The 23,192-nt window shown below is 45.0% G+C and overlaps 1 protein-coding gene across 1 annotated transcript in view; it reads left to right on the forward strand.

Moving 5' to 3' along the window:
- TENM4 (teneurin transmembrane protein 4) overlaps positions 1 to 23,192 on the forward strand; it is a 739,181-nt gene that overhangs the window by 544,669 nt on the left and 171,320 nt on the right. Inside the window, exons 13-14 of the mRNA XM_073808362.1 lie at positions 1,300 to 1,514; positions 3,489 to 3,699. Of these exons, the coding sequence (XP_073664463.1) occupies positions 1,300 to 1,514; positions 3,489 to 3,699 (426 nt within the window). The remainder of the gene's footprint in view (positions 1 to 1,299; positions 1,515 to 3,488; positions 3,700 to 23,192) is intronic.

Raw genomic sequence — 23,192 nt, forward strand, 5'->3', positions numbered from 1 at the left:
GTGCCCTGCCAAGCTCCGTTTCAGCATCAAATGTGCTTTGTAAGGAATCTTACAAAGCTAGGGAAAAAATGACATTTTAATTTCTTATTCCCCAAGTGCTTTTCATAAAAAGTTCCCACAAATGTGTTTTCTTTATAAATGGATTCTCGGTCTCTGAAGTGTCTCTTCCAACATCTATAACGCCACCACAAACCTTGGAACTAGGATACCCAGAGGTCTTTCTAATGACAAATAAAATGTGGTCTGTTGACTTGATTCTGGCTCGTTAATGTCCTAAGGGTGGTCTTCTAATGTCCCCATCCTCTCCTTCTGCCCCCCGCCCAACTCTTCAGAGGGCTGATGTCTGGCAGGAAGTTAGGGTTTATATTTTTCACATGTGAGTGTGTTTAATTACTAAACAGAGGAAGTCTGATAAGCAGCCTTCCTTCCTGGCACTTGGGGTACCCTCAAAAAGCTGTCAGTCTCCTAATTGGTGACAGAATTGGGCAACAGACCTTATTCTTGACCACTCCCCCCCCACTCCAGCCACCTGCAGGGTTGGGAGCCTGGGTTGAATTTCCAAGTATGTCATCAGGTTTGTGCCTGAACTTGAAAAATGCCCTCATCTTTACCCACTTTAGCACAGTGATATTCATAGCCCTCCATCCAAGACAAAGAAGCGTTTTTCAGGCATGTTTTCTCTCTTCAGACGTACCCTTTTCCTCATCTTCCCCAACCCTACCCCTCCTCCCAACACAAACTCTCATCCACATGTCTGAGCCTCAGAATTCGGCACCCAATTACACACAAACTAGTGAACTTGTAAAATTTCCCTGACTCTACTCAGGTCATGCTTCCCACTGCTGGGGGAACCATTCTGAATTGGAAAGTTAATAACAACACCTCATTCCCTCTATCTTTTCTTTTTTAGCATGCATGCTTTTACACACACACACACACACACACACACACATATACAGTTATTCTCATGTGACTGCAAGTGATTATTTTTAGGATCAAAATATATCTTAACAAGCTGTGGAATTATGCAGTAAACAGATGGCCCTTGGGGAGGACCCATTCTGCTTTGGAAGAATGCATATTTTTAGCAGAACAATTTGGGCATCATTGGAAAAAAAAAGTTCTGGGCATTCTTACTCCTCAATGGGGGAGTCTGGGGCAGGGAGTGGGCTGGCAGCAAAATGTTGTAGAGAGGAGTGGGAGGCATCGGAGAGCCCTGCTTGTTCAGATGCTCTGATCCCTGGCTTCACGTGTGGCTGACGGTGATGTTTCTGTCTTCCCTTCCCCGTGTCTTGGTAGGAAAGCCCAGTAGTTTCTTTCCAGAGGACAGTTTTATAGACTCTGGAGAAATCGACGTGGGGAGACGGGCTTCCCAGAAGATTCCTCCTGGCACTTTCTGGAGATCTCAGGTGTTCATAGACCATCCTATGCATCTGAAATTCAATGTGTCTCTGGGAAAGGCGGCTCTGGTCGGCATTTACGGCAGAAAAGGCCTTCCTCCTTCACATACACAGGTAACCAGAACCCCACGGACCCTGCTCAAGAAGCCTAAGTCAAGAAGCCTAATGCTTAAGCCTGGATCTCTGAGCTTGAAGGAAATTTCATGTATTTTGTAGCCCATTCATCCATTTGCCCTCTCTCAGACCTTACCTTTCGGATGAGTAGGGTTGTATCCTTGGAGCTTGTTCAGAGGAAGGCTTTCTAGGAAATCTCTCAGTAGCCTTTTTTACTAGTACCCAGTCTCGAAGTTAAATTATCCAGGAAGTGTAATCTAGAGAAAAAAGCATGCACTTTGGAGTCAAAGAAACCTGGGTTTGAATCCTCTTGTTATCAGCTATGTGACCTTGAGCCTGTTACACCCTTTCAGAGCAAGTTTCCTAATCTAGCCAATGGTGATAACAATACCCACTTCACAGGGCTGTTGTGAAGAGTGGAGAACCACATCTAGAAGGCAGCCAGTGCAGGACCTGGCTCAGAGCAAAGCATGCTTTCTCTCCTCAGGGCTTCACATTTACCCAGACACGCGCACACTAGAAACACTTAAGAAACTCAGCCAGCATTAGCAGGTGTAAGCTTTTATATATAGAATGGGTAAACAACAAGGTCCTACTGTGTAGCACAGAGAGCTGTAGTCAATATCCTGTGATAAACCCTAATGGAAAAGAATATTTTAAAAAAGAATGTATATATATATATAGGTATAACTGAATCACTTTGCCATATAGCAGTAATTAACACAACATTGTAAATCAACTATACTTCAATTAAAAAAAAAAAAAAAACTCAGCCAGGATGATTGACACATGACCAGTCATGATGGGTTAAGAGCAGACTTGTGTGAGGTCCTCCCAGCCCTGGGATTGGAGTAATATAAATCATAGGCATCCATCAGACATTCCCTGGCCAAAGGCAGTCTTCCTAGCCCCCGTAGTTATTTAATTTTTAGGTAAAAGCTAGATAAATACATTTGCTAAGGATGGAGTTGCAGAAAAAGTAGACAGAGCCTGGGCCCCTTTGATTTCTTTGTAAAACTGCCATGCTGGTCCTGGACTTCATGCCCCTAGACATTTTCACATGAGACAGAATCAGCGTCTATTTTATTTTTCTTTAAAGATAGACAGGGCTTCCCTGGTGGCGCAGTGGTTGAGAGTCCGCCTGCCGGTGCAGGGAACACGGGTTCGTGCCCCGGTCCGGGAAGATCCCACGTGCCGTGGAGCGGCTGAGCCCGTGAGCCACGGCCGCTGAGCCTGCGCGTCCGGAGCCTGTGCTCTGCAACGGGAGAGGCCACAGCAGTGAGAGGCCCGCGTACCGCAAAAAAAAAAAAAAAAAAAGATAGACAGGTAGACAGTTGCACGATTTGCGTGCCAGTAGGCCGGCAGGACTTCCCCAACAACTGCCTGTTGTTAGCACTGTGTGACTGACTTCAAGTCTCTCACGCTAGTAGGCTTGGGTCATTTGGCACTTGTGTTTGACACAGCATGTAAGAGTTTTGAGCTAATCCAGTTTAGTTCCCCTAAAACTGCTCCCTGAAACTGGAGCGTTGAGAAAGGGTCATTGACGAAAGGAAGATAGGTATAAATCAAGCTTCCGTTTACACTTGACTGACATTTAAGCCACATCCAGTGCTCCAGGCCCAATCCTAGACCCCTGGGATTCCTGCCCACCATCACCTGCATGGGGTTGGAGTTCAAACAGTCATGAAGTGTCTGGGTTTCTGATCACTGGAAAAGCATGGTTGTCCTGTGCAAACTCGGAGACTTAAAAATAATCCACTAATTACAATGCACTCACAGGAGTATCAGGAGACTGTTACCAGGGAAATGGGTTCTGGGAAGGAGTTGGAGTTGGTTGGTCAACCTTCACGTGGCTTTAGCCTCTTTTGCCTGGTTCAGGTTGTATTTCCCCGTATCCTCCCCGGCAGAAGCCTGAAGAACCTAGCATTGTGGTGAAGCAGGTCCACTGCTAATTATGCTCTCTTTGTACTTCAGTTTGACTTTGTGGAGCTGCTGGATGGAAGGAGGCTCTTGACCCAGGAAGCACGGAGCCTGGAGGGACCCCAGCGCCAGTCTCGGGGAGTCGTTCCCGCTTCTAGCCATGAGACGGGCTTCATCCAGTATTTGGATTCAGGAATCTGGCACCTGGCTTTTTATAATGATGGGAAGGAGTCTGAAGTGCTTTCCTTTCTCACCACTGCCATTGGTAAGGAAGCTCCACCCCTCTGGGGTCTGTGGGATATTGTCTCTTCGGATGAGAGGACACTTGGGGATCCTGGGAGTTGAAGTGGACAAGGGGATGTGTCTTGCCCAGAGCTGCAGAGGCCACCCGGCCTGAGGCCATCCTGACTGGGCTTGCCGGACCAGGCGTGGGAGTGAGATGCAGGGGAACGGGGGAAGGGAGTGACAGGAGGAGCTGGAAGGCCATGTTGGGCTGGCACCTGAGCCCAGCGCTGTTGCCCGCCGCCTTCCTTCTGTTATCTGTGGCCTAGTGTGTGGAGTAGCAGCAACATTTAAACACCAAGGGGCAAAACTGACAAGGAGACAGGAGTTCTTGTTACTCCTCTGCGTCACCTATATTCGTCCTTATAATCTCGCTTGGTTCAACTCACTGATCTGTTGTTTGGGTTTTTGGTTTCTTATGTGAGCTTTTGTTTGCTTGTTTGTTTTGCTTTTGGAGCCAACAACCCCTGGCAGATGAGGATGAAGAAAAAGATAAAGGCTTGGCAAGAGGGTGAGAACAGCCATGCAAAGGGCTGGATGAACAGTCTGATCAGATGGGGGTTTTGTAGAGAACCGGGATGTCCTGAGCTCTGGCGGACGGCAAGCCCGGAGGATTTAAATGAGCTCTTAGCAGCTTCTTGTCCCTCATAGTGAAAGAGTTCTCATTCAGAGAGAGCGCCTTGGCCACCTCACAAGCCTGTGGGTGTCTGGGGAGCCTGGCATCCTGTCTTAAGAAATTTTTCTTCTTTATGCATATACTGCACAGAATTTGTCTCCTTCTTAGATCACCACAATGTGATATATGATGCGTTGGGCTCAGTGGTTCAGGTCAGAAGACGTTGCTTTGGTTTATATCAGAAGCGCAGTGACACAGCCTGGAGATAAAATCCCCTACAGGAAAATAAAACTTCCAGAAGACAAAACTCCACTAACCAGAATGCTTAGGGATGGATTTTCTGCTTAATGAAAACCTCTGTGTGTTTTTTTTTGGTTTTTTTTTTTACATCTTTATTAGAGTATAATTGCTTTACAATGGTGTGTTAGTTTCTGCTTTATAACAAAGTGAATCAGTTATACATATACATATGTCCCCATATCTCTTCCCTCTTGCATCTCCCTCCCTCCCACCCTCCCTATCCCACCCCTCCAGGCAGTCACAAAGCACCGAGCTGATCTCCCTGTGCTATGCGGCTGCTTCCCACTAGCTATCTACCTTACATTTGGTAGTGTATATATGTCCATGCCTCTCTCTCGCTTTGTCACAGCTTACCCTTCCCCCTCCCCATATCCTCAAGTCCATTCTCTAGTAGGTCTGTGTCTTTATTCCTGTCTTACCCCTAGGTTCTTCATGACATTTTTTTTCTTAAATTCCATATATATGTGTTAGCATACGGTATTTGTCTTTCTCTTTCTGACTTACTTCACTCTGTATGACAGACTCTAGGTCCATCCACCTCATTACAAATAGCTCAATTTCATTTCTTTTTATGGCTGAGTAATATCCCGTTGTATATATGTACCACATATTCTTTATCCATTCATCTGATGATGGACACTTAGGTTGTTTCCATCTCCTGGCTATTGTAAATAGAGCTGCAGTGAACATTTTGGTACATGACTCTTTTTGAATTATGGTTTTCTTAGGGTATATGCCCAGTAGTGGGATTGCTGGGTCATATGGTAGTTCTATTTGTAGTTTTTTAAGGAACCTCCATACTGTTCTCCATAGTGGCTGTGCCAATTCACATTCCCACCAGCAGTGCAAGAGGGTTCCCTTTTCTCCACACCCTCTCCAGCATTTATTGTTTCTAGATTTTTTGATGATGGCCATTCTGACTGGTGTGAGATGATATCTCATTGTAGTTTTGATTTGCATTTCTCTAATGATTAATGTTGTTGAGCATTCTTTCATGTGTTTGTTGGCAGTCTGTATATCTTCTTTGGAGAAATGTCTATTTAGGTCTTCTGCCCATTTTTGGATTGGGTTGTTTGTTTTTCTGTGTTGTTTTGAGTTCACCTCAAAACTCTGTCTTGGTCCTTGGCTGGGAGCCTCTCTGACATGGGCAATGGAGTTGAATAAAAACCTCTGAATCTGGTCGTTGGTTCCTAAAACTCTTGCAAGACCCAGGTCCTTCCTCCTAAACAGCAGTAGTCATTTTCAGGGCATTTTCCTCTTATTTGCAATTTTGCCCATAGAGTTGAGGCGGAGAATACCTTCCCATTAAATACGGTGCACAGTGTATAGGCTTCTGCCGTAACTGCAGGCTCAACATTCTTCCCTCTTAGCAAAATGAAGGAGGTGGAGCTGTTAGGCTACATCAGCTCCGGGGTAGGACATATCGCTCTGTGCTGTCCGTAGTTTGGAAGTGTCTGTCCGTAGTTTGGAAGTGTCTGTCCGTAGTTTGGAAGTGTCTGTCCTATAGCTGCTGGTCTCTGCAGTCTTGGCAGCCGCCGTGCTGTTGGTTTCCTCCCTTGATGCCTTCTTTCGAGGTGCAGTAGAAAGTGTGCTCACTTCTAAATCTCCACCACTAATATGTGTTCTGGCCCTGCACAAATTCCATCTCCTGGTTCCTTGAGACTCGAATCTGAGGCTGCAGCTCGGTGGTTAGTGGCGACCCAGGAGGCTGTCGGCGCAGCCGTTTCCCGTCACGGGAGAGCCAGTCTGGTCCCCACCACCAATTAGACTGACACTCGGCAGGGTCTGCCAGGCTCCAGACCCTGTTTCTTCTTTCTTTCTGGACACGGTGGCTTCAATTTAGAGACATGATTTTCAAGTCATTAGTGGTGCCTGAGTTTCAGCTTCACGGTCTCACAGCCTGATTTCTCTTAGGCGCATTATCATGCTTGCGCAGAACTAAGGTGTCCTGCAATCAGAATTCTGTATTTCTAATAACTGAGCACAAATATGAAAGGAAATGCATACAGAGCCCCAAAGAAAGCTACTTTTAATTAGGATGTGCCTCTCAGAGGAAGAAGATGTAGGTACAGTTAGGTGTCTTTGCCGCCTCTAGGCTTGTCCGAGCTGGCTGGCCTGTTTTGTCATAATTAAGGAGACGGAGCTTGCTTTTCCCTCAGGTTCTCCTGTTCTCACCTAAATGATGAAATCTGTCTTCACCTCCTTTAACCCTCTAATGTCTTTCCGAGCAGTTAGGCTGTATTGTGCTTCTCAGAGTTCTGTGAACCACCTGGCGTCCTGTTACAATGCAGACTCTGCTTCAGTCAGTCAGGCTGGGTGTTTGGAGTCTGTCTGTTGTACCAGCACCTGGTGAGATGCTGCTCATCTGTGGCCCACATTCTGAGTAACAAGGGGTTACAGTATCTTATGGGCGGGGAGGTGGGGGCTGTCTCAAATATTGTTGTACAAAGGAATCACCTGGGAAGTGGGTCAAAAATTCAGATTCCTGGGCCTTTTCCCAGGAGGCCTGAGGTAGAGCCCAGGTGATTCTGATTCTGGGGTCGGTCTGTCAACTAAGCTATGAAAACAAATGCCCTTGGGCTTCCCTGGTGGCTCAGTGGTTGAGAGTTCGCCTGCCGGTGCAGGGGATGCAGGTTCGTGCCCCGGTCCGGGAAGATCCCACATGCCGCGGAGCGGCTGGGCCCGTGAGCCATGGCCACTGAGCCTGCGTGTCCGGAGCCTGTGCTCCGCAGCGGGAGAGGCCACAACAGTGAGAGGCCCGCGTACCGCCAAAAAAAAAAAAAAAAAAAACCAAATGCCTTCCGAGCACTGCTTTCCATTCCTTCCTTCTCTCACTGCCCCATGTTAGCTCTGTGACCACAGTCAGTCACGTCACCTCTGTGAGCCTCATCTTTCTTGTCAGGAAAATGAAATGATAATAGTACTTGGCAATCCCCATTGTGAAGATTGGAGAGAATGAATATAAAGTGCCCAGCCCAGGCTTCGATACATGGAAGTGGTTAATATTCTCTCCCATCCCCTTTCCCTGTCCACCTTTCTCTCCCTGCCTTTGTGACTTGTCTGTCTTCCTTCAAGCTACAGTGATTGTTTAATGAATACGTTTTTTTTTTTTTAATACAAAAACAGACTGACTCTGATGTTGCTATTAATTCCTCTCTCCCCACGTCTCTGGCATTGCGTCTTAGCTGTCTTTGGTCGTTACCTGTGAACCATGAGTCGTAATTTGTCTTGGCAGGTTAATTAAAAGTTTAGGTCTTGTTTTAGTGAAGTCATTATAGTCCCAATATACAATTGTAACTCTCAGGTTTTGCTTAACACACAAATTGGAATGTGGCCCTCCCTCCGTTACACGCTGAGATGCAGAGCTAGAATTTAAGAAGGTCTGAGATGTCAGAATCCAGAGTATTTATGTCTGTTTGTAATTAAGTAGTGGGAGAAATAATTGTGTTTAATTTAACAAATGGCTATATTGTGTACGTTTTTGCTTTTCCCTCCATTTAATGCAATCCAGCTGATGATTTTAAATTAAATAAGTTTATCTTTTGCCTTCAAAAAATCTAAAAGCACTTTACAGACTGTGTACACAAATAAATATACACGGAGATGTGCCGCTGACAGAGCTCCCTCTGAACTAGATACATTTTCTCTCACCCACACACACATGCACACAAGCCACTGAAACTGAGCACATTTTAGAATAAAACATGGCGGCTATTTTCAGAAAGAATGGCCTTTCCCCCACACGCAGAGATCTCGAATTTGAAGGTTCTGTTTTTTCTGGTTCTGGCTCCGTTTGGGGGTGGGTGACCTGGCTGACCCCGAGTACTGAAGGAAGTAGGAAGATGTATACCAGTCGCTAAATTATAATTCGCCATTGCCATTTACACAGGGCTTTAAATACATTCTCTAAGCCCTGCAGTAACTCCACATGGTAATTATTTTTATTTTCACCCCCTATTGTAGATGAGGAAATTGACGTTCAGGGATGTTTTGAGAAAAGCCAGGACTTGAACTTGTATCTGTCTGACTCCAAAGTTCATGATCTTCCTTCTTTAGTCATCTGCCTCTTTTCAGGATCAAGCCGCCTTTTTTTGGATATTACACTTACTTTCGTTTTCCACCTGTTCATTCATTCAGCAGACATTTAGAGAGCGCCTGCTGTGTGTTAGGGACCATGCTTGGCTCTTTTCTGTGTGTAAGAAAGAACGAGAACCTTAGAGAATTCTCATTTTGATCTCAACTTTACAGATGAAGAAACTGAGACTCAGAGAATTTAATTGACTAGCCCGAAGTCACACAGTCAATAAGGGCAGAGCTAGGATGGAAACTTGGTCTCCAAATCCCATGTTCTGTCCATGATGCCAGAGTGTCTTACTGTTTGGTCTGATAAAATAAATATTTTATTTCTATTTGTATTATATGGAATATAATTTCCCCTTTATTAATTTGCCTCCAATATAAGCATCTTAAATCAACATAGGGAGTTTTCTTGAGAAGTCATTAAAAAGACCATGAAAAAAATCTCACAACATGCAAAATTTTTAAAATAAAAATACCTTTGTATGCATTGCTTGCAACCCCAAGACCTGACGAGTCAGTGTTGCAGTGTTCTGGGCCTCTAGATGTAGCATCTTAGCCTTTCATTTTGGTTGATGCTGAAGCATAAAAGGACAGATCACCCTGACACTGTGGCAATGTGAGGCAAGGTGGAAAATAACAGAGGTTACCCCACAGTGGATTTAGAAACCCAGAGAAGAGAAATTAGAATCCTCGTTAGAAAACATAGACCCTGGTAATTTTACAAGAAACATGCCCTGGTCTTCCTGGTCTGAGGACATTTCATGGTAATTAAAGAGGAGGGTCCTTTTGTTCAGGCCCAGGCAGCTGCTATAAATTGACCTATTCTATGTCCAGGGACTAGAAGCAGATCTAATCCTTCCATCCTACCTTCCTTCCTTTCCTCCTTTATCCAAAAATGATTACATTCCTGCCCTTTCCTAAGGTGGAGATACAGAGAAGGTATAACGTGGTTTCTGGCTAAAGTAGTTCATGGTTTTGACTAAGGAGATGAGCATTTACATAGTAAGTGCCTCTAATCCAGGCAGAGAGAAAGAAGGGTCGCTGGTGGAGTCCCTGGTCAAAGTGCCATGAGGGCTGGAGGAAGACAGGGGCACGTCCAGCCAGATGGGTCAGAGAGGGCTCCCTGGATGAGTGACACATGATGGGACCTTAAAGGATGGGTAGCATTCTCACATTTAAAGGAGAAAATGGCAGGGGTTTGTTGAGGATGTTATTCCAGGTAGCGGGAAGAGCGTGACCAGAAGAGAGGTAGGCAGAGACTTATGCGCTGGCTGTGAGCCACCATCCTGATTGGCTAGAGCAAGGATGCCTTGACGGGGGCAAGTGAGTTATCAGGGAGCGCCTTGAATGCCGCCCTGAGGGAGAAGCTCATTCCACAGGTATGAGGTGCCGTTGCAGGCTTTGAGCAAGGGAATAAAATGACGAGAGCTGCAGGCTTTATCTTGCGGCGCCCAGAACAAGTGCCCGTTACTGTATATGACAGAGGAAGTTTCCTGGGATTGAGCTTTGTGATTTCATGAGAAAAAAGAAGAGGGCGGTGGAGGGGCAGCCAGGAAGGACAGGAGGACAGTTCAATAGCACTAGTGGTGTTTTTATTCGCTGTCCCTGCAACCCATTCCTCTTTATTCCCAGGTGTAAATAGATACTTGCACATGAGCTTCTTCTGTCTTACAACGGTCATCGAAGTTGGGTTTTTCAGGATTTTCCAGAGAACGGTGGGCAGTGCTATTTGTATATTCCCCTTGCTTTGATTGGGTAAGACTACTGTTCATCAGCCTCTGGGTGCATCTGCAAGGATCTAGAGAGAAAAATCTCTGACATTATGTACTGTGGTTTGTTTAAACACCTGCACTGCTTCAAAGAAGAAACTAAGGAGTGATTGAGAAATGATTTTCAGTTTCTCATAAGCTCTGCCCCACCCTTCCCCATATCCCCTTCCTCTGAATTATAAGATATAATACAGCAATGACGAATCAAGGTCTCTCGGTAATCAATTTAACCTTCTTGTCAATGACATTGGAAGCACTCTGTGAAATTCCTACTGAAAACACCTCTTTGGAAAAGTGCCGTGTGAATTTACCTCTCCCTGATAGCGGCGATTTATTGGAAGCAATCTGGTATAAGTGGAATGAAATTGTAGGTGGGAGGTAGAACTCAAGTCAGCACACTGGAGACAGACTGTGGCCAAAAATCTGTTCAGTGGAGGAGAGCTTGGAATATCAGAGCGCTTCACCTGCAGCCTGGAGACCAGCCCTGCCAGCAGCTGTCCCTGCAGACGACAGGGCAGGGTTCCCACCACCTCCACGCCACCCCCTCCTCTGCCTCTGCCATCTATTTTGTAAATTATCTGGGGCCTGGGGCCTCGAGGACAGGAAAGAAGCAAAGGGAGCTCAAGGACACAGTAGGTACTAGCAATAAAGCTTGTCTCTCCATGGGACTAGTTAGAAATGAATTTAGTGTTCAGGTAACAAGATCTCTGCTAGAGTGGCATTTAAGTGGGATTTTGATGTTCTTGTGTACACTTTTGGTCTAGGGCAGGCCCATCCAGGGCCAGTACAGCAATTCAGCATGGCATCAGGGACCAGCCTCATTCTGCCCTTGCGCTCTGCCATCCTCAGCTCTGGCTGTTGCTTTCATGCTTGCCTCTCATGGTCCTAAGGTGGCTGCTGCAGCTCCAGGACTCACGTCTGCATGTCAGGCAGAAAAAAAAAAGATAGGGGAAAGAAGTAGGGAAGCCGTTTTTTCCTAAAACCCTCAGCTTACATTTCTTTCGCAGAGCTGTGTCCCTTGGACATTTAGAGGTGTAAGGAAGTCTGAGGAATATTTTTAGCTTGCCACCTTGGCACTCGAAACAAAAGGAAGAGGGGAAGTGAATATGGGGTCATTGGTGTCTGCCACAGGCTTCACTGTTTGGTCTGTTTGGTTCAGTAAAGTATTCACTGACAGCCTCTTACTGTGTGCCAGCCCCTGGCCTGGGCATTTAGGTGCAGCCATGAGGCAGATGTGGTGCCGCCTTTGATGTCCTTACAGGCTGGTAAGTGAGGCTGAGAAAAAGGAGAAGCTGCCCATATACCTGAGGAGGAGGGAAGAGCCTTGGTTCAGTCTCTTTACAACGCGTAAGGCAGCAAGGACTTCTTTATTAAGGCTCAAAGCCCCTTGCTTGCTGCTTTAAGGGGCCAGCAGGAGGAGCAGGTCCAGAGTGGTTGCAGGCAGATTTAGACACTACATCTGTTCATATTCTCATTCAACCAGTGTTCGCTAGTTGCCTTTTACCTGCCATGTCCTGAGCAGGCATTGGTGTCCGTGATATATTAAATAGCCATGCTTCCTGCCCTCGGGAGTTCACAGACATGCTTGAGACAATATGAGATAGATTCTTAAGTTTAATTACAATCATCCAATATACGTGTAAGTGTATAATGGTAACTGGTAAGTATTCATTGTAGTAAAGAAGAGAAGAGGGTACTCTGGAGAAACAAACAGGGGACCTAATTTAGATGGCTGGGACAGGGGTAGATATTCGTTGTTTAGATGAAGGTTTTGGGGAAGAATACACCAAGCAGAGGGAAGAGCATGTGCAAAGGCCCTGGGATAGGCAAGAGCTGGGAGTTCAAGGAACTTTGAGATGGTCACAGTGTGGGATGCGGGTATCAAAGGGCAGAATGGTATCAGGTAAGGCTGGAGAGGTACTAGGAGCCAGACCGTACTGGCTTTAACATGGCACGTGAAGAGCTTCGTTTTGTTTTGTTTTTTAATGTGTCCTAAGGGTAGCAGGAAGCCATTGTGGGACTCTGAGCTGGAGTGACCTAATCTGATTTACATATTGGAAAGTTTCTCCAGCTGTAGGAGCTGGGACACCAGTTAGGAGGCTGTGACAGTGGTCCCGGCAGGGACTCAGGCTGGCCTGGGCCAGGATGGAGGCCTTGGAAATGGAGATAAATGAATCGATTTGAGCTGTCTACCACCCCTTGGAGATTATTGGCAAACCACAGGTGTTAAGATAATGTTTCCTAAGGAAAGAGATTTAAGCAAGGAGAGAAAAGCGTTGAAGAATGGTCTGTTTTCCGGGTGAGTGAAGACAGGCAGCTGGTGAGAGGGAGCTGGGAGAAGGTGCTGGGGGAGGGTCAACAGAAAGAGTCCAGATATTTCTGGGCTCTTTTATGTCAGCATTTTGGCCTTCTTCCTCCACCCAGAGCCAGAGCTCCCATTTCACTTTGGTTTATGTGTTTTTTTTTCTTCTTCTTCTGAGTTAGAACTTTATTTATTTATTTTTTAACATCTTTATTGGAGTATAATTGCTTTACAACGGTGTGTTAGTTTCTGCTTTATAACAAGGTGAATCAGCTATACATATACCTATATCCCCATATCTCCTCCCTCTTGCATCTCCCTCCCTCCCACCCTCTCTATCCCACCTCTCTAGGTGGACACAAAGCACCGAGATGATCTCCCTGTGCTATGCGGCTGCTTCCCACTAGCTAGCTATTTTACGTTTGGTAGTGTATATATGTCCATGCCACTCTCTCACTTCGTCCCAGCTTACCTTTCCCCCTCCCCGTGTCCTCAAGTCCATTCTCTACGTCTGCGTTTTTATTCCTGTTTATGTTTTTGTTACTTTGGGATTACATCTGGCAGGTTTTGTTTATTTAAATCACACTTTTAAAGATAAGAAAACCACAGCTTAGAGAAGTCCCATGACTTGTCCAGGGTCACACAGCCTGGCAAAGCCAAGATCATAATGAGAGCAGTCTGTTGATTGAACACTGATTCCATGCCAGGCACCGTACAGGGTGCAGTGTCAGTTCCCAGACACCCTGGAAGTTAGATTACGTGCGTTTCTACGTTATAAATAAAGAAACCGAGGCTCAGAGATCGATGCTATTTGCCAAGATCTCTTAAGTAGGAAATAGAGCTAGGTTAGCAACCCAGAGCCCATGCTCTTTCTCTTACATCTCAGTGACCAGGTTTCTGGTGTGTGGTGACATCTTGTACACTCTCGCAGTCAGAGAATCATCAAGGTAGCCGGGGTCCTAGAGATCATGGCATTCACATCGCCTAGGCTCACAGGGTGCAGGCAGTGGGCCTGCCATCCCCGCCTGCAGGGCTCCCATCTGCCCGGGCCTGAAGAACAGGCTGACCTGTACTGACTCCTGCTGAAGGAACCCCAACTCCCACCCCCATTCAGGTGGAGTTTCCAATAGAAGATATTTTATCAGGATTGGTTTAATGTTTATGTGACAGATGATTAGTTTTTATTTTCTGATGGCTCTTTTTTCTCTCACTTGATAAAGGCAGCTGCTTCTCCTCATCTTGCCAGCCAGCTTCACCATTTCAGAACGGCGGCTTTAAGAGCGTTCTCACCGTGGTGTCCTTTTCTTTCCCTTTTCAGTACCGCTGATGTGTGGGACATGACTAAATACATGACCTCCTGTTCTGTGCCACCCTCTGAGGAATAACCCTGACCCAAGTCTGCTGGACTTGGCATTGGCAGTAGATAGTGGAGATTGTCGCCATGGCCAGAGAGATGGTGTGTGTGGTCCAGAGAAAGGGCAAAGGCTTTGGAGTGAAACAGACCTGGGTTTCAATTCTGGCTGCACTATCTATGAGCTGTGGGACATTGGATAGGTCTGAACTTCACCTAACTCACCTGTAGTTAGGATTAAAACCTACTTTAGAGAGTCTGACGATGACATGAAAGCAGTTGATTTCAGGATAAGTCCTCAGCACGTTTTTAAGGGTCTCTTAATGATTCAGTGTTTGCTGAACATCAGCTTTGGTAAGGGCTGGAGACTCATCAGTGAAAAAAACAGAAGCTTTGCCCTCAAAGAGCCTGCAGTCCACTGGGAGAATTGACCCTTTCATAAATAATTCCAATAGAATGTGGTCTGTGCCAACAGGGAGGTCTGGGCGAGCTCCCATGGGAGCAGAGCAGCTACCTCTGCTGGGGATGCAGGAGGAGGTTGTGAGGCATGAAGGACTTATGGTGAGAAAAGTGCTTTGTGAGCTGGAAAGCAGTGTGCAGATATTCATTATTACCAGCTTGGGGCCAGAGCAGAAGTGAGAACCAGAAAGGAACTATAGAGAAAGAGCTACTTAAAAAAAATTAATAAATAAAGGAGAAATACTAACCATCTCTGCTCAATGACAGACGTGGTCACTGTGGATCAGGCAGGAAAGGACCATTATTAGCTTTTAGAAATGAGAAGACATTGTCTTTGAACAGTGACTCACAGGAGGACATGAAGCCAGGTCTTCCTCGGTCAGTGAGCACCAACTGAAAGGTCAAAGGTCACAGATACTCACAGCAGCCTAGAACCTTCTTCCGTGAACATTAACTTCTTGTGAGCATCTTGAAGGAAGGAAGGCACAACTGCCAGTTCAGGGCACTGCCGGGCACCTGGCTGAGTAATGTTCTTTCTGTCCTGGGAGCTTTGTGCATTCCATGGCTGCTGGATTCAGGGGGTAGAGCAACTCTGAAACTGGTTCAGGTCTGCAGTTCACAAATGGAAATGCGGGCGCCAGAACATTCCAAGGCACTAACGGTTATTTGTTCTTTTAAGTTTGATCTTCTGATTCTGTAGGGAGCTTCTCAAATGCCGCATTCTAGTTTCACGTTTTTGTCAGTCTTTACAAACTCCTCCCTGCCTCTCTGAAATCACTTGACAAAATTAATGATATTAATATTAACAGCTACTGTTTATTCACTGCATAATGCATCTAAGTGTTATCCTGGATGTTTTAGATAAACTGTTTCAGACTCTTTACAACAGGCATGCAAAGTAGGTATTTTTTCTGCAGAGGAAAGTGGAACTCAGAGTGATTAGATGACTAAGCAGAAGTTTCATACCTGGTCAGTGAAAGAGCTGGGATTTGAATCCAGGGCTCTCTGGCTCCAATATCCACACTTTTCCCCGTATGTGCTTTCCCACTCATGCCTTTGTGTGAGAGTGCCTGGTGTATCTACTGGAAGTGGGTAGAGGGCATGAATGGGATGGTTCCCAGAGAAGAGCCTAGAAAATGAGGTTAGGGCCAGCCTGGCAAGGGCTTTATGGACCAGCGTAAAGGTGTGGTTTTGAAGGCAGTGGGGAGCACAGGATAGTTTTTAAGCAAAGATGTAGCTTGATTTGGGGCTTGGGTGGATCTCTTTGGCAGTGGTTTATACAAATGGGTTAGTTTCTCAGACTAAAATAGGGAGAAGAATTGGAAGACTGATTCAGTAACCAGTATGGTTAGATGAGAGAAGAGGGCCTGAATTGGGAAAGTGCTACAGTTTTGTATAAAGGAAGGGATGCATTCAAGGACATTATAGACTAGTTTTCTTGACCACTTTGCTGTCAGGGAGAGGCAGGAAGTGTCATCCTCCGAGAATGGATACGTAGTGATATTGTTAACTCAATTAGGAAATAAGTAGGGGAAATGGATTTGTTGGGGGAAGGAGGTAGGGAGATGGTCAATTCACATTGGATTTGAGCTGCTCATAGGATTTCCAAGTGGGTGTCAGTTGTTGGCAGTTACCAGCAGGCAGATGGATAAACAGGCATTGACTTGGGGTAGCTCTGACCTGGAGACAGATGGGTATCTTGGGTGTCGTGGTGTGGATGTGAGAGGGCAGAGCCCTGAGAAGCAGGGAGTCCAGGACGGAACCCCAGTATTCAGAGGGTAGGTAGGGGAGAGAGACACAGAGATTTGCCTTAGAGAAAAGTTGGGGAGCTCATGACAAAGAAGCTGCTGGAATTGGTCATTAGGAGGTCATTGGCAACGTTAGTGGGAGCGTTTCCACCCCTGTTGCAGGTGGAAGCAGGGTCACCACAAGTTCAGGAGTAAGAGGCGTTGAGTAGAAACAATTCCTTCTAGACAGAGCAGGGAAGGAGACAGATGGGAGTAACCTGAGGAGGAGGCAAGTTCAAGGAAAGGTTTACATAAGGTGGGGAGAGTTTTGAGCGTGTTGTCAGCTGCAGGAAAGGAGCCAGGGGAGGAGATTGGAGGCCTAGGAGAGCGGGGAGGTGATTGATGCAAGGCGGGGTGGGGGGGAGACACAGAACGGAGGGCTCATCCTAGGAAAGGAGAGGAGACACCTCTTCCTGTGGGACAGGAAGGGGTAGTGAAGATGAGAAAAGGTGAAGTGAGGTTTGAAGGTGGAGGAGAGAGGAACACAGGGTAGGTTGTGCGCTGATCTCAGGGTCAGCAGCGCTTCCTAGAAATGGGTTGCCTTACTGCGTAAGCCCTCTGTGGCCCGAACTGTGTGTGTGCCCTTCCACGTAAAGGAAGCCTCAAGGCGGCACTGAATCGGATCAGTTATATTGTGTCATAAAGCAGGAGAAAGAGGGGGAACACGGCTTAGTGGTTAGAGAGTGGATTTGAATCCAGATGGCCTGGTTTGCATCCAGTCTCGGCCACTTAGCAGTGTGACCTTGGGCAAGATACATAACCCGTCAATGCCTCAGTTTCCTTATCTGAAAAATGATGATAATATTAGTACCCATACTGAGAACAATGCTGGGCACATGACAGGTGCCGTACAAGGGTTTGTTATTGTTATTGGCAATAACAGTCACTAATTGTTTTCGGTGTTTATGGGGCCCCAGGAGCGAGCTAAGTGTTGTACATGCATTATCTAACTTAAATTTTGTAACAGTCCCAGGGAAGCAGGAGAAATTATTTTCTTTATATAGATGAAGAAATAAGGTTCAGAGAAATTAACAAACTTGTCCATAGTCACACAGGGAGTAAGGGCAGAGCCAGGATTTGAAACTAGAACAGTCTGACTCCAAATCTATGCTCTTTCTACACTGGCTTTTCTCTACTTTCCCTGGGCCCCTCCTAAGTCGGTACCCATTTCCCTTGGGTCCCGTTTCCCAGGGTAACGGGTAACTATCTGAGGCTCTGCTCTGAGGACACTGCAGGGTGTGTACTTTGTCAGTCCTTAGTGCTTGTCTGGGCCAAAGAATTTGCACCTAAGGATCTCTACTGAGAGAAGCTCCTTTTTCTTCACAATCAAGCGCGGGTTTAGTGATTGCAAATCTAACAGAGGTTTGGGAGGGTTTCTTGCTGTTTAAACAGAGCAGAGGATCTTCTGGTGAAATGACGGGACTATGAGTGTTATATGAAGGGTTATAAAAAAGCGTAGGCCAGAAACCTCCAAACATCTGGTTTCACTTTGAGTAGCTGCTTGTTCATGCGTTTATCTGAGCAGCACGCGTGTTCGGGCCTAATGGAAACACAGTTTGTTTCATTCCCGGTTCATATTACATGTCAGCCTGGTTTTTTATTTTCATTTGTTTCAGAGGCCAAAGAATCCGTGCACGAGTGCAGGGGATGGACAGTAAATTTTGAAAAAGTGAGGAAAAGCCCTATGCACTAAAGCAGGAAGACTAGGATGGCGTTTTTCACAAATATAGTTGGAGTTTTCTCAACCCTATAAACGCAAGCTATTCCTTGGAAAGCTTTCGTTTGAGAAATTGTTTGTACCACCATTGTCTCTTTCTTTTAAATGATTGAGGAGGAAAGTGAAATCTGTTGAGCTTCTCATAGGTGCCGAGTACTACACTAAGCACAGCTTATTTACATTAACTCATTTTAATTCTCATAACCAACTTGTGCCATCAGAGTCATTATCCCCGTTTTCCAGATGAGGGGATTGCATTCAGGGTCGCACAGAATCAGAGCTGGGATTCAAATCCACGTATATCTGATTCATACTTATTTTGCAAGTTTCCAGCACTTTTTGAGTGCACTGTGCTGAGATTTGTTTTTTTGTGTTCAATAAGTGATTAAAAACGCCTCTGATCACAATACTAGGTCACAACAATATTGAAAATGAAAGACAAAAAAGATACTTAGTGTAATAAAGAACATTGATTTCTAGTCAAAAGCCAATGCTTGCTGGTTAAATATTAGATAAATTCCTTTTAAAACTAGTAATAGATTAGGGTGTATCTATTAGTTAGCATTGTTTTAGAAGTTCTGGCTTAAGTGACATAAGACATGAAACAGAAACAAGAGGCAAAGACAAAACTATCATTATTTGTGACAAAAACATTAATCAAAAAACTATTTAATAGTTAATAAAACTATTTGTAACTGGGCTACAAAACAGCTTTTCAAAAGTCAGTAGATTTCCCATATACTTGCAATAACCAGTTATGAAATATAATGAAAAATGTCCCAGTCAAAAAAAAATCAATAAAAATTAAAATATCATCTTCATTGAGAACTATATGTGACCTATGTGACAAAAACTGCAAAATTTTATTAAGAGCTACAAAATAGGACATGAATAATTAGGAAATATAACATGTTCCTAGATGAGAAGGCAAGCTACTCTAAATATGTCAATTTATCAGTTTAATGGAATGCCAAACAGAATCCTAAAGGGAATTTGGGGGATTTGATAGAAGGGTTTAAGACGTCATCTGGAATAATAAACAGATGAAAGTATGAAAGAGATTCTAAAAAGAATAATGAAAGGGAGCTCATCTTTAGAGATATTAACATGCCCTAATTCTATAATAAAAGAGAATAGGAATCAAGCAGATTGATGAAATAAAATCACCTAGAAATAGTACCAGTTATATGTAAAATTTTAATATTTGAAAAAGGAAGAATTGCACACTAATGGAGAAGAAAAGGCTTAGTCAAGAAATGTTGTTGGAATAACTTGGAAAAGCATCAGCTTCAACCAGAGGCTACCAAGTGGTATTCAGAGGGATAGATGTACCCAGTAGACACAGAGAAGGATTTTTAGCCTGCAATGTTGGCCCAATATTTAAAAGTTGGATGATTTCCCATAAAACTATAGGTTTATGGCTTTCCTTGAAAAATTAGAAGACCAAAAACTTCCTGCACAGACAAGCTGCCTCCCCTCAAATACTCTGTAGTTCTCCCCGGTCTCCACCTCATCCTTTTTCTTCTACCTGACCTGCTTTACTCCTTTAACTTACCTGCCTGGCTCCTGGAGGAATTTGAGTTTTCACCCTCTGATTCAGACTTTACCTCACACCATATGGCAAAATAAATTCCAGATGGATTAAAGAGTAAATACTTCAAAGTCAAAGTAAAAGAGGATAAAACCCAATATTTGCAATTTCTCTGGCTTAAGGACTTTTAAGCTTAAAAGTCATTGAGGAAATCACGAAGGAAAAAGACTAGCAAATGTTCACATAAAAATGTAAAACTTCCATGTCTTATAAGACTTATCAAAATAAGAAGAAAAGGGCATTCCTGGTGGCGCAGTGGTTGAGAGTCCGCCTGCTGATGCAGGGGACACGGGTTCATGCCCCCGTCCGGGAAGATCCCACATTGCCGCGGAGCGGCTGGGCCCGTGAGCCATGGCCGCTGAACCTGCGCGTCCAGAGCCTGTGCTCTGCAACGGGAGAGGCCACAACACTGAGAGGCCCGCGTACAGAAAAAAAAAAAAAAAAGAAGAAGAAGAAGAAAAATGGTAGACTGGGAAAATACTTGCAGTAAAAATGAGAGACCAAGGAAAGATTAATGCACTTTAATAAGTGCATATGCTAGGAAAAAAAGTTATGATCTCATAGATATATGGCTAAAGCTCATGCAGAAAAGCTTCCAAAAGTATATAGTATACATGAAATATGTTTAACCTCATTAGTAATCTGAGAAGCGCAAATTAAAATAATTGTGCATCTTTTTTTTACCTAGTAAGTTAGAAAACCCCCCATAAGCTAATACCCAACCCCAAAGGGGCTACAGTGAAACTGTACCCACATATATTTCTGGCTGCATTGTAAATCAATACAGCCCTTTGGAAAAGCTTATTGGCATTTTGCATTCAATCATAAAAACGGTCATATTTTCAACTTTTGAGAGTCTTTCTTAAAGAAATAAATCAATACCTAGAAAAAGCTGCTTGCTTATTTCAGCATTGCTTACAGTTGTGAAAATTCGGGAAAAAATCCAGTGTCTAATAATAAGAAAGCGTATAAGCAAATGACATAATATTCACTTAATGAATATTGTTCAGCCATTAAAAATTATCATTATCAAGAGTATGAAACATGGGGAAATGCTTGGAATTTTCAGCCCCAGAAGCAGGACGCAGAAGTTATGTTTACAGTACGAACACATCAATTAGTAACAGTGCAGTTTGCCTAATCCTACAGTTTAGAAGCAGAATTTGAACTTGAACTCAAGTTTTCAACTCTGAGACCACTGCTATTTCCGCCTTCCCACTTCGTGATGTGGAACCAAAGTGACATTTAGAGAGTGTCCATCAGGGTGTTTGTCAGGCTGGCCATTGGAGTCTGGTGCACTTTTAAACTGAACCCAATGCAGTGTTTCAAAGCACTAACCGATGGGGGCTGTGAAAGAGGAGACCTTTGTCTGCCTTATAGCTTCTAAGACCTGGCATTTTCTAAAAGCTTCCTCCTCTCCCTGGTTGGTACAAGTGATAAAATGGGCAAATCTAGAGCACCAGAAAAGGACCTGAGTTGAACCAAATATGGGGCCAGTGTGATTTCTAAGTGCTGCAGGTGCTAGGACACACGTGTGTGTCTTTGGGTCTCTGTTACACACCTGTGTATATGTAAATATTTTCATCATTTTCTGTTTCTGCTTTTTAAAGAATACATTAAGTTAAAACCATTAACCATGAAAGCACACCATGCTTTCAGCTTTGCTTGAGGTTAAAGACAAGACCCGAGGTGATCCCTCCATCCTGCATGCTAGTGTTAGAGGATCCGGAGAAGGCTTAGTGGGGTTTACTTCAAGAAAAGAAAGTATATTCTAAAGAATCCTGAGATTTGAAACCTGGGCCCGCCATTCTGTTTCCTGCACCCTCCACACCCAAAGCAGACAAGAATTTTCTGTGTAGCAGAGTTTACCATGACAGTGATAATTCCTTATGTCGTACAGGATTTTTAGCTTACTCAGCACAATGACATACAGTTTTTCCATTCTTATTTTGATCTTTACAACCCAGTGAGGTAGGACGGCACTCAGATTATTGTCCCTGTTCAGTAGAAGCCGCAGCTGAGGTTCAGAAGTTAAGGCTCTTTCTGAAGACTCTTTTATTGGTCCAAGGTCACACAGCATGTTCATGGACAAGCCTGGGTTTGAATCCACTTCTCCTGTTTGACTGATTGATCCATTCATCCATTTATCTTGGCAAGCACGTGTTGTTCATCCAGTGTGTTTCTATGGTACCTTCGATATGCCATGCACTCTGCTTGGGCAGTGGTGACAGCTGTGAGCACGGCAGACAGGGAGCTGCCCTGGTGGATCTCTCAGACAGCAGGGAGGAGGGCATTGATCAGTAATGGGACATGAAAAGTTGTGAAGGAAAAGGGTGAGGTCATGGGGAGCACTTACCAAGGGGAGCCAACTTAACGGGGATAGGGCCAGGGAAGGCTCATTCTTTTTCTTTGTTTTTGTTTTTTTTGTTTTGCTGTACGCGGGCCTCTCACTGTTGTGGCCTCTCCCATTGCGGAGCACAGGCTCCGGACGCACAGGCTCAGCAGCCATGGCTCACGGGCCCAGCCGCTCCGCGGCATGTAGGATCTTCCCGGACTGGGGCACGAACCCCTGTCCCCTGCATCGGCAGGCGGACTCTCAACCACTGCGCCACCAGGGAATCCCAGGAAGGCTCATTCTGAGTACATGACATCTAAGCTGAGACCTCAGAAAATCGAATAGGGAGAGTGAGGTGAGTGGCAAGTGATAAGAAGGGAGGAGGATTTAAGACAGATGCCCAAGGACCACCAGCATTGAACAGTTGGAGGAAAAGCCACAACAGGAGAGTGGGGATGAGTGACTACAGTGGCAGAAATACCAGAACGTGTGCTGTTTCCAAAGCTGTGGGAAGAGAGAGCTTCAAGAAAGAGGGACTTAGAAAATCATCTCCTGCTGTTGAGAGGAACTTGTGGTTGAGTGTTAACACTTACCTCCCTCCTGGAGTCCCACCATGGTGAGAGCAGTGGCTTCAAACAAAGAAACAAGGAACAAGCCCCCAAGGACAAAAAAAAAAGGAAGAGACAGTAGCCATCAAGAGATGTCAGCGGACTTTTGGAAAACAGAAAGCCGGTTGAGTTCGCAGCGTGGGGAAGGCTGCATACTGGGCATCTGGTGACTGAGATGTCAGTGAGGGCCCCAGAAAACCTCAGGACGAGGCACCAGGCGCTACAGAGGATAAGAAGCAACTACTTGAGCAGAGGCAGCTAGACCTTTAGGTTTCCTCCCTCATCTCACATAGTCAGTCAAAACACCAGCCAGGCGTTGGGGTAGAATAAAGATATCTACAGCCACGCACAGTCCTAAAATCATACCTCCCACCCATCTTTTTTCAGGAAGCTTCTAGAAAATGTACTCCACCAAAACAATAAAGTAAACCAAGAAGGGGGGCCCAGGAAGTAAGGGGTTCAGTGAATGAGAGAGATGTCCCAGATTGATGGATGTGTAGCCGGCCTAGAACACAAACAGACCAGACCACAGCAGGGCAGAGGGCTCCACGAGGGAGATCT

Source organism: Tursiops truncatus, chromosome 8 (assembly GCF_011762595.2).
Source record: "Tursiops truncatus isolate mTurTru1 chromosome 8, mTurTru1.mat.Y, whole genome shotgun sequence".
In the NCBI taxonomy this organism is placed as follows: domain Eukaryota; kingdom Metazoa; phylum Chordata; class Mammalia; order Artiodactyla; family Delphinidae; genus Tursiops; species Tursiops truncatus.